This window comes from Quercus lobata, chromosome 10, assembly GCF_001633185.2.
Source record: "Quercus lobata isolate SW786 chromosome 10, ValleyOak3.0 Primary Assembly, whole genome shotgun sequence".
In the NCBI taxonomy this organism is placed as follows: Eukaryota; Viridiplantae; Streptophyta; class Magnoliopsida; order Fagales; family Fagaceae; genus Quercus; species Quercus lobata.
Window position 1 is genome coordinate 40,001,516 of NC_044913.1, and position 13,008 is coordinate 40,014,523.

The 13,008-nt window shown below is 36.5% G+C and overlaps 1 protein-coding gene across 1 annotated transcript in view; it reads left to right on the forward strand.

Moving 5' to 3' along the window:
* The first annotated feature begins 1,988 nt into the window (after positions 1–1,988).
* LOC115964743 (F-box protein At4g09920-like) overlaps positions 1,989–13,008 on the forward strand; it is a 36,203-nt gene continuing 25,183 nt past the window's right edge. The window contains exons 1-2 of the mRNA XM_031083999.1: positions 1,989–2,226; positions 9,248–9,336. Coding sequence (XP_030939859.1) covers positions 1,989–2,226; positions 9,248–9,336 — 327 coding nt within the window. The remainder of the gene's footprint in view (positions 2,227–9,247; positions 9,337–13,008) is intronic.

Sequence of the window (13,008 nt, forward strand, 5' to 3'; positions counted from 1 at the left end):
CTCCCATCTCTCTCAATCCAAACATAGAGTAAAATTTCAATTATTATTGTATTGTCCACATTATTAAAATAAAAAATAAAAAAATAAAAAGGTAAGGGTTTTTAAATAAAAGGAATGGTCTTTCCTCTTATAAGAATCTCTCTCCCTTTGAGAGAGAGATAGAGAGATTTTTAACTTGAGGAACAAATACAACTTTGAGTGAATTATGTTAGGTTTTAGACCCCTTAACACAATATGTTTAACCTAATATTAAGCCAAGTTGATTAACAAGTTTGTTATTCAAGACTAGGTTAAACTATTGTGAGCAAAACAAATATAATGCAGAAAGTAAAAAACACAAAGATCTAATGACCTAGGAAAAACAAACCGGTAAAAAACCTGGGGAGGATTTAACCTAGCTATTCTCAAGGTAAAAACAGATCCACTATGAAAGAATTGAAGTTTGTACAATAAAACTTAGACCACTAATATCCTATTGTTGCCTCGTGTAAAAAACTTACTATCACGACCACGTGACAGCTTCAAGTCCATGGACTACTTCTTTCCTTGATCTGCAGCAACCACAAGTTCTCCCACTTGTGACTTTGAGACTCCATTCAAAGGTTTTAGATCTTCTTGAATGTTCTTTATGCAGCAACTGAAACAACCATCAAGTTTTTTACGTGAATCTTGATCTTAATAGCTCTATGTGTGTGTTTGAAAGTACAAATCTCTCAGATCTCACAAAAGACTCAACACACAACTCAACAAAGACCTCTAAAACGTAGCTAGGGTTTTTCCTTTTATACTAGAAGTGAAACACTTAACCCTACACGTCATATGGGCTTAGGCTGCATTTAGAAATTCTGCAGAAAATTTTTGATCCACGATTCTTGATCAATCAAGTCTATTCTTCGATCGATCGAGCCTTGCAGAAACTAAATAGTAATTTCCTGCAATTACTTGATTCCAAACTTACATTAAACTAAACTTTGAGCAAGTCTAAATCTAGACTAAATGTTTTGATCATGGTTTGCCAACTTATACAAATTGAAGTTCTAATACATTAGTTCCTAAAGTCTTAGAACCTAACAATCTCCCCCTTTGGTAATCTGTGACAAAACACATTAATAAAATGCTCAAAGTAAAAATAGCCCAATTACACATTATTGCCCAAAATACAATCCAACCTAACTACTACCTATCAGTTGCAAGAGTATATAGCAGCTTCGAATGAATCAACCTGTAAATTCCTGAAATACTAAACAAACTATAAACGCAGGTGTAGAAAATACAAGTAAACCAAAATAAATTTCTTGTTTTCACAAAACATAAAATAAAAGACATATACCATGAATAACCTCATAATATAAATCATAAACAATGTATCATAGTTTGTGAAACAAGAACATGAAAAATACAAAAGCATGTAAAAAAAAATATAAAAGCATGTCTCCCCCTAACATGTACAAACACATCATCAAAACATGTCTCCCCCTAAATACAATCTACAACCAAAAAAATATCCTTCTCCTCCTATCACTATGCATTCCCCCTTTTTGTGACGTATTGCCAAATGACAATCATGACCGATCCGAGGGTGGAGCTGGTGGAGAAGCACCTCTAGCGTTAGCTAAATCTGCTCGTAAGGCTGCAACCTCATTGAGCAAATCCAATAAAAGCTGTCCATGTGCTGCCTAAACTGCGAGACGCGTCTCCAGCATGGTATGCATAGAAGAAGATGATGATGTAGACAGTGGAGGATCCACAGTAGCAGTGGGATCCATAAACTCCTCAGCAGAAGGATCGCTTGAAGGAGGATCTCTAGATGCATCACCTGTAGAAGACTCAACTCTAGGGCGTTTAGAGCTAGCTTTTAACTAAGCTACTCTTTGCATAAGAAAGGTGGCACCTATAGGAGCGATGATATGAACAGGCTCTAAAGCGGGGAAGTCCTCTAAACCTAAATCTAAAAGAATCCTATGAATAAAAATAGGGAAAAACAAATCATGAGACTTAGCACTACTCCTATGAACCTCTACAAGAGAACGAATGAAAAGAGTAGGAAAACTGATAGGAGCATCAGTGATGAAAGCGTACAAAAACGGACATCTCTTAATGGGAATGGTATGAATATGAGAGATAGGCCAGATGCTATGACAAGAAATCCTAAGGAACAAATAATTGAGCTTAGTAAGCTCATGTGTGGTAATCTTAGGATCAATACCCCAACTAATGGTAGTACCGGTAAGAATTGACATGATGTCATCAATGGGAGGAATTTTTGTGTAAGGATACACAGGCTGCTATACCAAAGTTACATTGAGAGCTGTAGCCACTACCTCAGGGGTAATGACAAACTCTTCACCCTTCAAGTCATATGAATGTGGATGAGTGAATAGAGAGGTTTGAAAACTCAATTGGATGGCTCAAAGAATGTAAGCTCTGCCTACGAATCTCAGGATCCACCTTATCTAGGATAACTTTTCTCTCAGCCCAAACAGACCTAAAAATGTTCAACTTCTCATAGGCTTCTTGATTAGACTTAAACTAAAATCTAGAGGAAGAGGTAGTGTTTTTCTTTGCTCTAGTTTTCCTAACCATGACTCTAGGAATAGGAAGGAAAATAAAAACAAAACACAAAACACAAAAACCAAGGGCAGACAGCATTAGAAAGGGTTAGAGCCCAATGTATATCAACAAATGACAAACTATAAGATGCATGTACTGAATGCACATATGATGCATGCTTTAATGCACAAAAACTTGTTCAACTTTACCAAATTTACCAACAATTGACTTGAACAAAAGAGTTTTAACCTAAAAACCCAAATTTTTAAAAACCCACTTTTCAAAACCAAATCAAATTGATCAATTAAACATTATACTAGTTAGAAAACATCATATAATGATTTAATCAATCAATTTCACAAGTCAATTTCATCAATTTAAGCTTAATTGAACAAAAGCCCCAATTTTGCAAAATTTCAAGCCCTAGAATTTCCAATTCTTCTCAAATCACAAAACAGATCAAATTAATGCATGGGAATCATGTATATATCATCTAAGAAGAAAAACCCATTGATTAATTTTGAACAAAAACAACCAGAAAATCAAAATCCCCAAAATTCTTAGTTCGAAAAATATGAAGAAAATGCATGAAAAATGTAAATAAATTGAAAAAGGAGGGGTATTTAGGTCTTACCTACACTTGAGAAAATAAAACCCTTGAAGATTTGAGGAGGAAAACGACAAAAAGCTTCTTGGATTGGATTGGTCGAGAGAGAGAAACAAAAAGAAAAGAGTTTTGAAAAAGATATGAAGAACATGTGCTAAGAACCTTTTTATTTTTCTTTCTTTTCGAAACTCGTTCAGTCAAGTATCGATCGGGTACCAATCAAACCAACCCGAGACCAATCTTTGAAAACCAAGGGATTTTCAATCAGTCAAAAAACATGTTCGATCGATTGAAATTTTGGAAAACTGAATTTTTTGAAAAACAACAGAAGATTATGCAGAATCCACTCAACCCAAATAATTTCATGAATGAAATGCATGAGAATGAGTTTAAAAGTTTTTCAAAAACATTTGTTTTCAACCCAAAACTTCAAAACAAGATTTTCAAACTTCTTACCCCTAAGTTTTCAAACCTTGAACATATTTTGTATCAAAATCATAGAATATATAATCTTGAATGGCCAAACCAAATTCACATACAATTTCATGTACTAAGTTTAGCAAAGAATAACTTGTGAAGCGTGTGCAACTAGTAACAGCATGATATACAGGTAGGTGATATGTAAATAGTAATCAATCACAATTTCTACATTATTCATCACATAAATTTGAAAGTGACTATCACCTAAAGAGTAACATCATATAACTCCCACATCTCCTAGAAAACAAGCTTGCAATCATGTTTTATTTTTTATTTTTTTATTAGCCTTATTGTATACATACATTTTTTTTTTTTTTTTTGGATAAGGCTACACCTTATTTTCTTTTTGTGCATGTGCTACTCGAGCACAAAATTTTATGATATGCACTAAGGTGTTCATGATTGGCTAGTAAACAATGGTGAGATGGTTATTTATGCCTTTCTCTTAGGATTTTTTAGTCCTTACAATCAAAAGCATGTGACTTCAAAATCAAGATCATGTGATCAAAAACTATAAACAACTCACACACAACATGCACTACATAGCTAGAATTAGCAAAGTGCAAAAAATAAGCTCATCCAAGCTAACCAAGGTACACAAACATGTTATGCAAAGATAATATGGCCAACCTTAACTACACATCTAATAGGTGTCGACGCCCGGCCTAGAATGAAGAACCGTCGGGCCTTCGTCTGACAACCCATCGTGGCGACGCTCCCACTCATGTGGGGCCAGTTGGAGGCCCCTCTCAAATGACTATACACTTGGTGTGGTTGGCGCGGAGCTTTGGGTGCTCTCTCTCTCTCTGTGGAGGAAGGTAGGTCTACCTTTGGAGGTGTGGCAGGAATCTTGGCCAAATTTTAAGGGAATTACCAAAGGTAAGTGAAGTCGCCACCAATCATTGGGTTTTTCTAAGGTGTGATTGGTAACCTATTTCTAGTTAATTTTATTACCAATCCTAGTTTAAGAAAAAATGCATTTTTCCTAATCTAATGTGGATGACAAAAAATCTTGATCCATAGGTCCGGAAGTTTGGTTACGTGTGGGGAAGGTGTTAGGCACCCCACAATGCTTGTCCAAGGACAGTCATTTGTTTTGATAAAACCTTAATTTTCGGAAATTGGCAGTAAAAACATGATTTCGGCATTGGCTTTCAGGGCTTTGCATACATGGGGGCTTTGAGGTTTGGCTTTTGAATGGGTGTGGTCTTAATTTATGCTTTCCTAAGGCATTCGAGCAAAGTGCCAGATTTCCACGGTGAAAACTCGGCGACATGTCACCTTGCTTTCACAGCAGGAATTAGGCATCACTTGCCTTAGGTGACATGAACTATGATGATCACACTGAAAAGGGGTGAGCAGGTATATACCGTTTATATATACATACATCATGCACAATGCAAGCACGCAGAGCAGGAAAGTAAATGCCTACATCCCTAGAGCATTGCCCAAAATATAAGTGCAGGAAAAAAAATAAAGGTCTCCATACTCTAGAGATGAGGACGAATGGTACATGGCATGATATACCTAATACAAACCATCTAAGAGAGAAAGGGAGGAGGAAGGAAGGGGTTTAAAAGAGTACATAACCAAAGGGAAAGGCTAAACTCCTAAATCTATTGAACACTGCCGCGTGGCTTAACCACATGCTTGCATCCGTGCCCTTTTTGCCTACGCCTAGGAGACTGTGCCCTAGCTCTAAGCGTCCTCGCTCCATGTGTGTACATGCAAAGGCAAAGACAAGAATCTAGCAAACAAGCAATGAAAAGAAGAGATGCAAAGAGGATACGATAGGCATGGCGATCAGAGAAGCAAGTATACAAGCAAACAAGCGAAAAGGCAAACAAGTGAAAAAGAAAAGAAAAGGTGGTGTCCACGGGGGACAAATGTAGGCTTGGATCGGATGTCCATAGCTTCATTGTGTTGAAGTATGAATGACACACTAGCAGGCAAGACTCATGCATAGACATATAAGCAAGCGTGTAAAGATGCACAGAAAGCCAACGGGTGGCAAAAACAAGCATGGTAAGCATTTCATCGCACGGAGTGGAAAAATGGAAAGGTATGCATGAAGCAACTAGCATCATTCCAAATGGTTACATCCAAACAAGGCCTCATGGGCGTCGGATGTAACCGCACAACCATAAACCCACTAATGGCGTTAAGCATGGCAAAGCCTAGAACAAGAGAGGCTAACACAGGCATAAAGCATATAAGTGAGCAAGCATAGACATGCAAATAGGGGTGATCCAAACCCTTTGATGTGGGCCAAGATGTACAGACAATAACAAAGACCATAAGGTCTAGATTGGATCCCAACCATTAGGCCAAAACACAAGAAAGATAGATAAAGCGACAAAAAGGCTACAATAGCACATGGAATGACAAACATAGCCTAGATCTAGGCGAACAAACATGGCATGGAGCACTCAAGCACATGGAATATAGCATAAAGCATGTAGAGAACATAGATCCAAGCGCATAGACATGTGAGAACATAGATCTAGACATATAGGCATAGAAACATACATGTAAACATGTAGAAACTTAGCACATAAACATGGAAGAACGTGAATCTGAGCATATAAGCATGTGAAGAGAAGGATATAACCATATAGCGTGGAAATAAATACATAAAACACATAGATCCAAGCAAGGCATAGCCAACAACGCCATACAAGCATGTGAGCATGTAACCCTAACATCTACCTAGAACAAAAAGAGGCAAAAAATACATAGGAAAACGTAGCATAAAACTCTAAGCATGTAGATCTAAAAATATAAGCATGTAAAGATGTAGATCTAAGCATGAAACATGGCATAAAGCATAAAAGTAAAGAGATTTAAGCTAGAAACACAAAGAAAGCAAGACCTAATAATTCTCTCTCTCTCTCTCTCTCTCTCTGCATTGATTTGAGCAAGGTTGATCTAAAGTTGTAGAATGTCTATTGCTTAGGCCAAAAACTTAAAGTTGCATATAAGGAAAATTTCACTTCCCTACTCTACACCATTGCCCTGATTACACCTAACCCCTTGAACTATCAAAACCCATGATCAACCTAAAAATATGCTACACTTAACCCCTTGCAATTTGTTTTGCTCTTAGCTCCAATAAAATTCAGTATTGAAATACCAATTTACCCCTTAGCCACTTGTTTTTGAGAGATGGGTAAATTGGTTTTTTAATGCTAAATTCCGCCATACTTAACACCAAAATAGATGGTATGAGGGATATTGAAACAAAGCTATAACTTTTGAGAGTTAATTGTGTGTTTTGATAGTTCAGGGGGTATAGTGTAATCACAATGAAAGTTTAGGGTGGAAAAAGTGTAATTTATCCTTACATATATTTCCAACAAAAATATGGGAACTTAGATAATAATGATGTTAATTTTATTTATTTACTAAAAAAAGTCTCTCTCTAGCCTCTGCCTCTCTCTTTTGCCGTTCTCTCTAGCCTCTGCCTCTCTCAATTCTCAAAACCCCTAAACCATATCCCATGGGCACTCTCTCACTCCTTCAGTGGCGAAAAGTGCCAGCCTCCCACCACCTTCATATACCGCCAAAGCCGCTACCAGTGCAAGTATTTTAATTTTTGTTATCTTAGATTTAGGTATTTGGATTTGGTTTGATTTTCTTTAATTTAGGTATTTGGATAATTGGTTTTGATTAATGTTGAACTCGTGCAAAATCGATGATATCTGCTTCTTCTTCAACTCTCTCTGAACCTCTCCATCTTTTCCCTGAAAAACACAAAACACGAACTGACCTCTGACCTCTGGCCTTTAGGTTATTGGTGTTATATACCATAATTTTATTGGTCTTTATTTGTTTAGGTTGATTGAAATAAATAAAATTTACTGGTAATATGTTATTATGCTATAAATTGTTGTTAATTTTAGTAAATTTTAGTTTTTGCAGTAGGGTTAAAGGTATGGTATTCGTTTAGTTTGGATTTCTTAGCTTTTAGTTTAGCCTTTTTTTCTTAGCCTTTCTGAGATTTTTTCCCCAATTTCATTGATTTCTGTTTTGTATTCTAGAGTTGATTAAATTGTAGTTTTAGCTGCGTTTCTCTTTGTATCTATAATTGATTGAGTTTGGGTTTGGAACTCTATAACAAGTTTAGTACTATGTTTTGATGATAATCTTGATTTTTTTTGTGTGGAAACTAAGCTATGGGTTTGAATTTGTTTAGTGGTTGTCTATGGTTGGTCTGCATTTATGCTTGCTTTCAATCAATTTGATGTCAGAATTATGACTTAGGATCTGATCTGCTTTTGTTTACTTCAAATTAATTTACTTTGAAGTTGATTAAATTGTAGTTTTAGCTGCGTTTCTCTTTGTATCTATAATTGATTGAGTTTGGGTTTGGAACTCTATAACTGAGTTTAGTACTGTGTTTTGACAATAATCAATTTGATTTTTTTTTTTTTTTTTTTTGTGGAAACTGAGCTATGGGCTTGAATTTGTTTAGTGGTAGTCTATGGTTGGTCTACATTTATGCTTGCTTTCAATCAATTTGATGTCAGAATTATGACTTAGGATCTGATCTGCTTTTGTTTACTTCAAATTAATTTACTTTGAATTAGTTCACTTCAATGAAAAGAACTACTGAGGTTTTAAAGATTAGGTTTGCTTGAAATAGCTGGTCTTCTTTCACTCTCAATGGAATATATATATATATATATATATTATAGATGACCCCAACAATCCAGCTTTATGGATTTCCCTTTACTTCTTCTGATGTTTCCAATTCGAGTCTAAAATTCATTGTTCCATGGGTGGTTTGAAGGGCCATGAGAATTAGTAATTGGAGAATATCCTATTCCATGAAGCAGAGTGCTTCTAAGTGGACTCACTTTCTTAGCCATCTATGTGTCAATACTTGGTATTTTCTAAAGCACTTTGTGTTCTGCCACTTTCATTATAAATATGATTACGCTAATGGAATTCTTTGTCATAATAGTTGCTCCACTTCTTTTCAATCCTTAAAAAAAACACCATTATACATATACTTGGGAATTTTCTTTTGTGAATGCATTATTGATTTGAGTAGGTGGTTTTGGGTCAATTTACTATTTTTTGCAAAATGTTTTTGAGTATATGTTGATAAAATTTTCTGTATTGAGCTTTATTTTCTTTTCTGTATCATAAATTGAAAGATGTATCTTGGAATTAAGTGGTGTGATACGTTATAACCAGTAGTAGAATGTGGGGCTTCGTTGTCTTGGGCTACCCCAAAGATGGAACTCTGTGAATTGCATTTGCAACAGATGGTGAAGTCAGCTGTTTTGTAATTCTAAAGGGATTTATTCAGCTTTTTATGTGACAGTTGTTGCTTTCTATAACTTCAACAGTTTACTGTTGGCTTATTATTTTAATATGTGCTGTTTTAGCTGTGTTTCTTTTGTATCTGTAATTGAGTTTTTGCACACGCTTAGATAAGTCTTAGGTTTGGAACTTTGTAACTGAATTTAGTAGTGTGTTTTGACGATAATATTTTTTAAAGTGAGTTACATCTTCAATATTTTAAATAGATATTAAAATGGTGATAATCAATTTGAATTTTTTTGTGTGGAAACTGAGCTATGGGTTTGAATTTGTTTTTAGTGGAAACTGAGCGAGGTGGAATTATCAACTTGCTTTCATTACGCAACATTCCTGATAATCTTAGTGAAATTGGTGTGGAGTACGTTGAGGTTAGTTTTTCAGTGTTGTTTAGTTTTTCAGAATTGAATATTGTATTGCTCAACAACATTATTTTTGTCTTCAAACACATGAACATATGGACATGCAAGGTATGATGCAACTAACACATTGATTAGATAAAATACATTCAAATACTTGCAAGGCTACAAGACTATAACTGAAAGTAACTGCATAAAACAAAATGGAATTCTTAAATCAATTAGAGGATTTAGTTTAGGCTTTTGCTTTTAATATCTGGGTTCCTTGGCCTCTATAAATTACTGGTCACTATGGAAAAAATGAGTTAAAGTTAGCTAACAGCAGCAACTATGGTGATGCAGGTGATTGTTTTTTCATTGGATAGAATCATAATAATTTTTATGCTAATCTATTTAATTCTTGAAGAAAATAACATATATAGGAAGAGTTCTCATTTTTTTTTAATGAGGGTAAGCTACCTGCTCTCACAATCAAATTGTTTGATGATATGAAGGAGATTAAAAAAGAATAATTTGCACTACACTGCACTGTTTCATTAAAATCTACACTACACTACACTATTTCAAACTTTCTATACTGCACTATTTCTCTTCTATTAATGTTTCTTGGCTAAAAATTGGATTATTACTGTTTTGCAGGTAGGGATTTAGCATTTTGATATCTGGCTTATTTGGTAATACAACTACAAGACGAGGAAAGTTAGGTATTTACCAGTCTTTCCTTTATTTTGTACTATTTATTGCATATTTATCGATAATATGTTTGTAGAAAGAATTTGAAATTGGAATATGATTGCATATTTAAGTTTCTTGGTTATCTCAAACTTGGTTTTATGTTTGGTTTAATTGTTTCATCTCAAGATTTCCATTGTTTTAATTACTTCTGTGTACAATTTGTATTTTATCAAATAATCATGCTTTTATTTTTATTTTATTTTTTTTAATTCTAAAGTTTGTAAGGTTGAATTTATTCAACCATCTTATTGGCTTTATTCCGTGCCAAATTTGCTTGTAATTCAGCATTTAGTAACCCTGTATTTAGGTGGGTTTGATGTAAGGGTAGTGAGTGAGATAGAGTGAAGTTTGCTCAAGAGTGTGCAAGAAAACAGAGTGTCGCGGTTGGGTCTCGCGGGTGACTCGCGGCTTCAAGCCGCCAGAAGCAACCTCACGTGCCAAGCATGCTGGAAGGTGAACAGTCTGCTAGCTGGAGCACTACAGGACAAAACAGGACAACTGGCCATACGGTTATCTCGCGACTGGATCTCGCGACTTAGTCAAGCCGCGAGGTCAAGCCGCGAGCCACCCCTGTTTTGTAGAATTCTGACGTTTCACATTCCTCTCCACTCCAGTATAAATACCCCTATTACCCACGATTGAAAGAGAGCTTCCAGAGAGAATTTTGAGAGAGAAACCCTAAAGAAAAACCAGATTGTTTCACCCACAATCTCTACCTTAGAATCTCTTCAAATTCCTCAACTCTCTTCCTCTCCATTGTCAAATTCCTTGAGAGGCATTATACCAAACCAGGTTCTCACCATCATCATCATTTGTGAGTCTGTTGTTTGGATTTCTGGGAAGCAGTTAGGAAGGAACCAATCTTCATTGGTTGATGCTACGGTCTAGTAGCGGAATCCGGAAAAGCTAGAAAAGAAAAGGTTTCGGGCGTAACCTCGTTGGAGCAAGAAGCTTGGAGGGCTTAGGTGCACTGGGTAGATTAGGCTTGGAGGGTCTATTGCTGTCCTTGTATCCCAACTATATTTTCTAGTGGATTGATTACCGCTTGGAGGGCGGCGGAGAGGTTTTTCGCCGAGGACTTTGGTTTCCTCTTCGATAACACATCGCGTGTTGTCTTTGTGTTTGCATCTTCCTTCCTCTATCTTTGCCTTTAAATTATCTGCTATGGATTTTATTTTGTTATGGCTTAGATAGTATTTAATCAATTTCGTATGATAGCATATGTTAAGTTTCCGCACACTAGTTGTTTGACATATTGCTTGAATTGATTAAGTTGTTATTTGGGGGTCTAAACGTTCAAAGGTGTTTTTACATGTTTTTGAACTTTCAATTGGTATCAGAGCGGGTACACTGATATTGGTTTCATTACCATTGTGTGATCCTTGACTCCCTTTTGAGATGGATAGGTCTCAATCCCTATATGCACCTCCATATTTTGATGGTAGTAATTATGCTTTTTGGAAGGTTCGAATGAGAGCTTTTCTGTGTTCTATTGATGAATCCGTTTGGGATGCTGTTGAGATTGGTTGGACCAAACCAGAGGCACCCAAATCCACATGGGATAAGGCAGCACTTGCTGCATCTAATGCTAACAGTAAAGTACTCAATGCTATTTTCTGTGGTGTGTCTCCAGATGAATTTCACAGGATTTCTCATATTACCGTGGCCAAGGAAGCATGGGAGATTTTGGAAACTACCTATGAAGGCACGAAGAAAGTGAAAGACACCAAGTTACAAATGCTGACCACTCGGTTTGAGGAGCTCAAAATGAGTGAGGATGAGTCTTTTGACTCTTTTTATGGGAAGTTAAATGAAGTGGTTGTCAGCAAGTTCAACTTGGGGGAGAAAACGGAGGACTCGAAGATTGTAAGGAAGATCCTTCGATCATTGCCGGAAAGCTTCCGAGCTAAAGTGACAGCAATTGAAGAGAGCAAGGACCTCGATGACATCAAAGTGCAAGAGCTGGTTGGTTCTCTGCAGACTTATGAGATGTCACTGCCCAATCAACGGAAGAGTAAATCTCTTGCTCTAAAGACCATTAATGAGAAGGTAGAAGATCAAGACTCATCGGGAGAAGATGTGATTGACAAAGATGTTGCATACCTTGTCAAAAATTTCAAAAAGTTTTTGAAATTCAAAAATAATGGCAAATTTGATGATAAAATAAAATTCCAAAGTTCTGGAAGGGAGAAAAGGGAATTCAAAAGGAAAGATGGAAAAGAATCCCAACCTACACAAGGTGTCACTTGTTTCGAATGTAATGGGCATGGACACTTCAAGAAGGAATGTCCGAATTATTTGAAATCGAAAGGTAAAGTGTATGCCACGACCTTGAGTGACTCGGATTTGTCTGACTCAGAGTCTGAAGAGAGCTGTTATGGAGAGGGGAACTATTCGGCTTTTATGACTATAGCTCATGTTGAGTCTTCAGATGAGCTGAACCTGCTTGTGCGAGACCTTGGAGAATATAGTGATGATGAATCACTAGGACTTATTGAAGAATCGGATGCTGAAGAAGATGGAAGTACAGCGAATCTTCAGGAGAAGTATAACTCACTCTTGGAGAAGTCCGGGGAATACACAAGGGTGGCCAAGGCCGCTGTGAGAAAAATGAAGAAGGCTGAGGAGGACTACAAAAGTCTCCTAATCCGATATAAGGAGGCCAAATGTGAGATAGAAACTCTGAATGGAGAGTTGTCCGAAGCTTACACAAAAGTAAGATTTCTTGAGAGTGAGGTTGTGCAAGCAAATGCTAGAGTCGAGAGGGTCACCACCAAGAAGCTAGATGATGTAATCTCATCTCAAAAAAGCTTCTCAGACAAATCCGGATTGGGATATACCGGAGGAGGTAGTTCGTCTGGAAATGTTAGTAAAGGAGTGAAGTTTGTAAAGGCTGAAGCTCCAGTTGTAGCTAACCTTACTGGTGAGAAGCTCGAGGTGGAGGAGAAG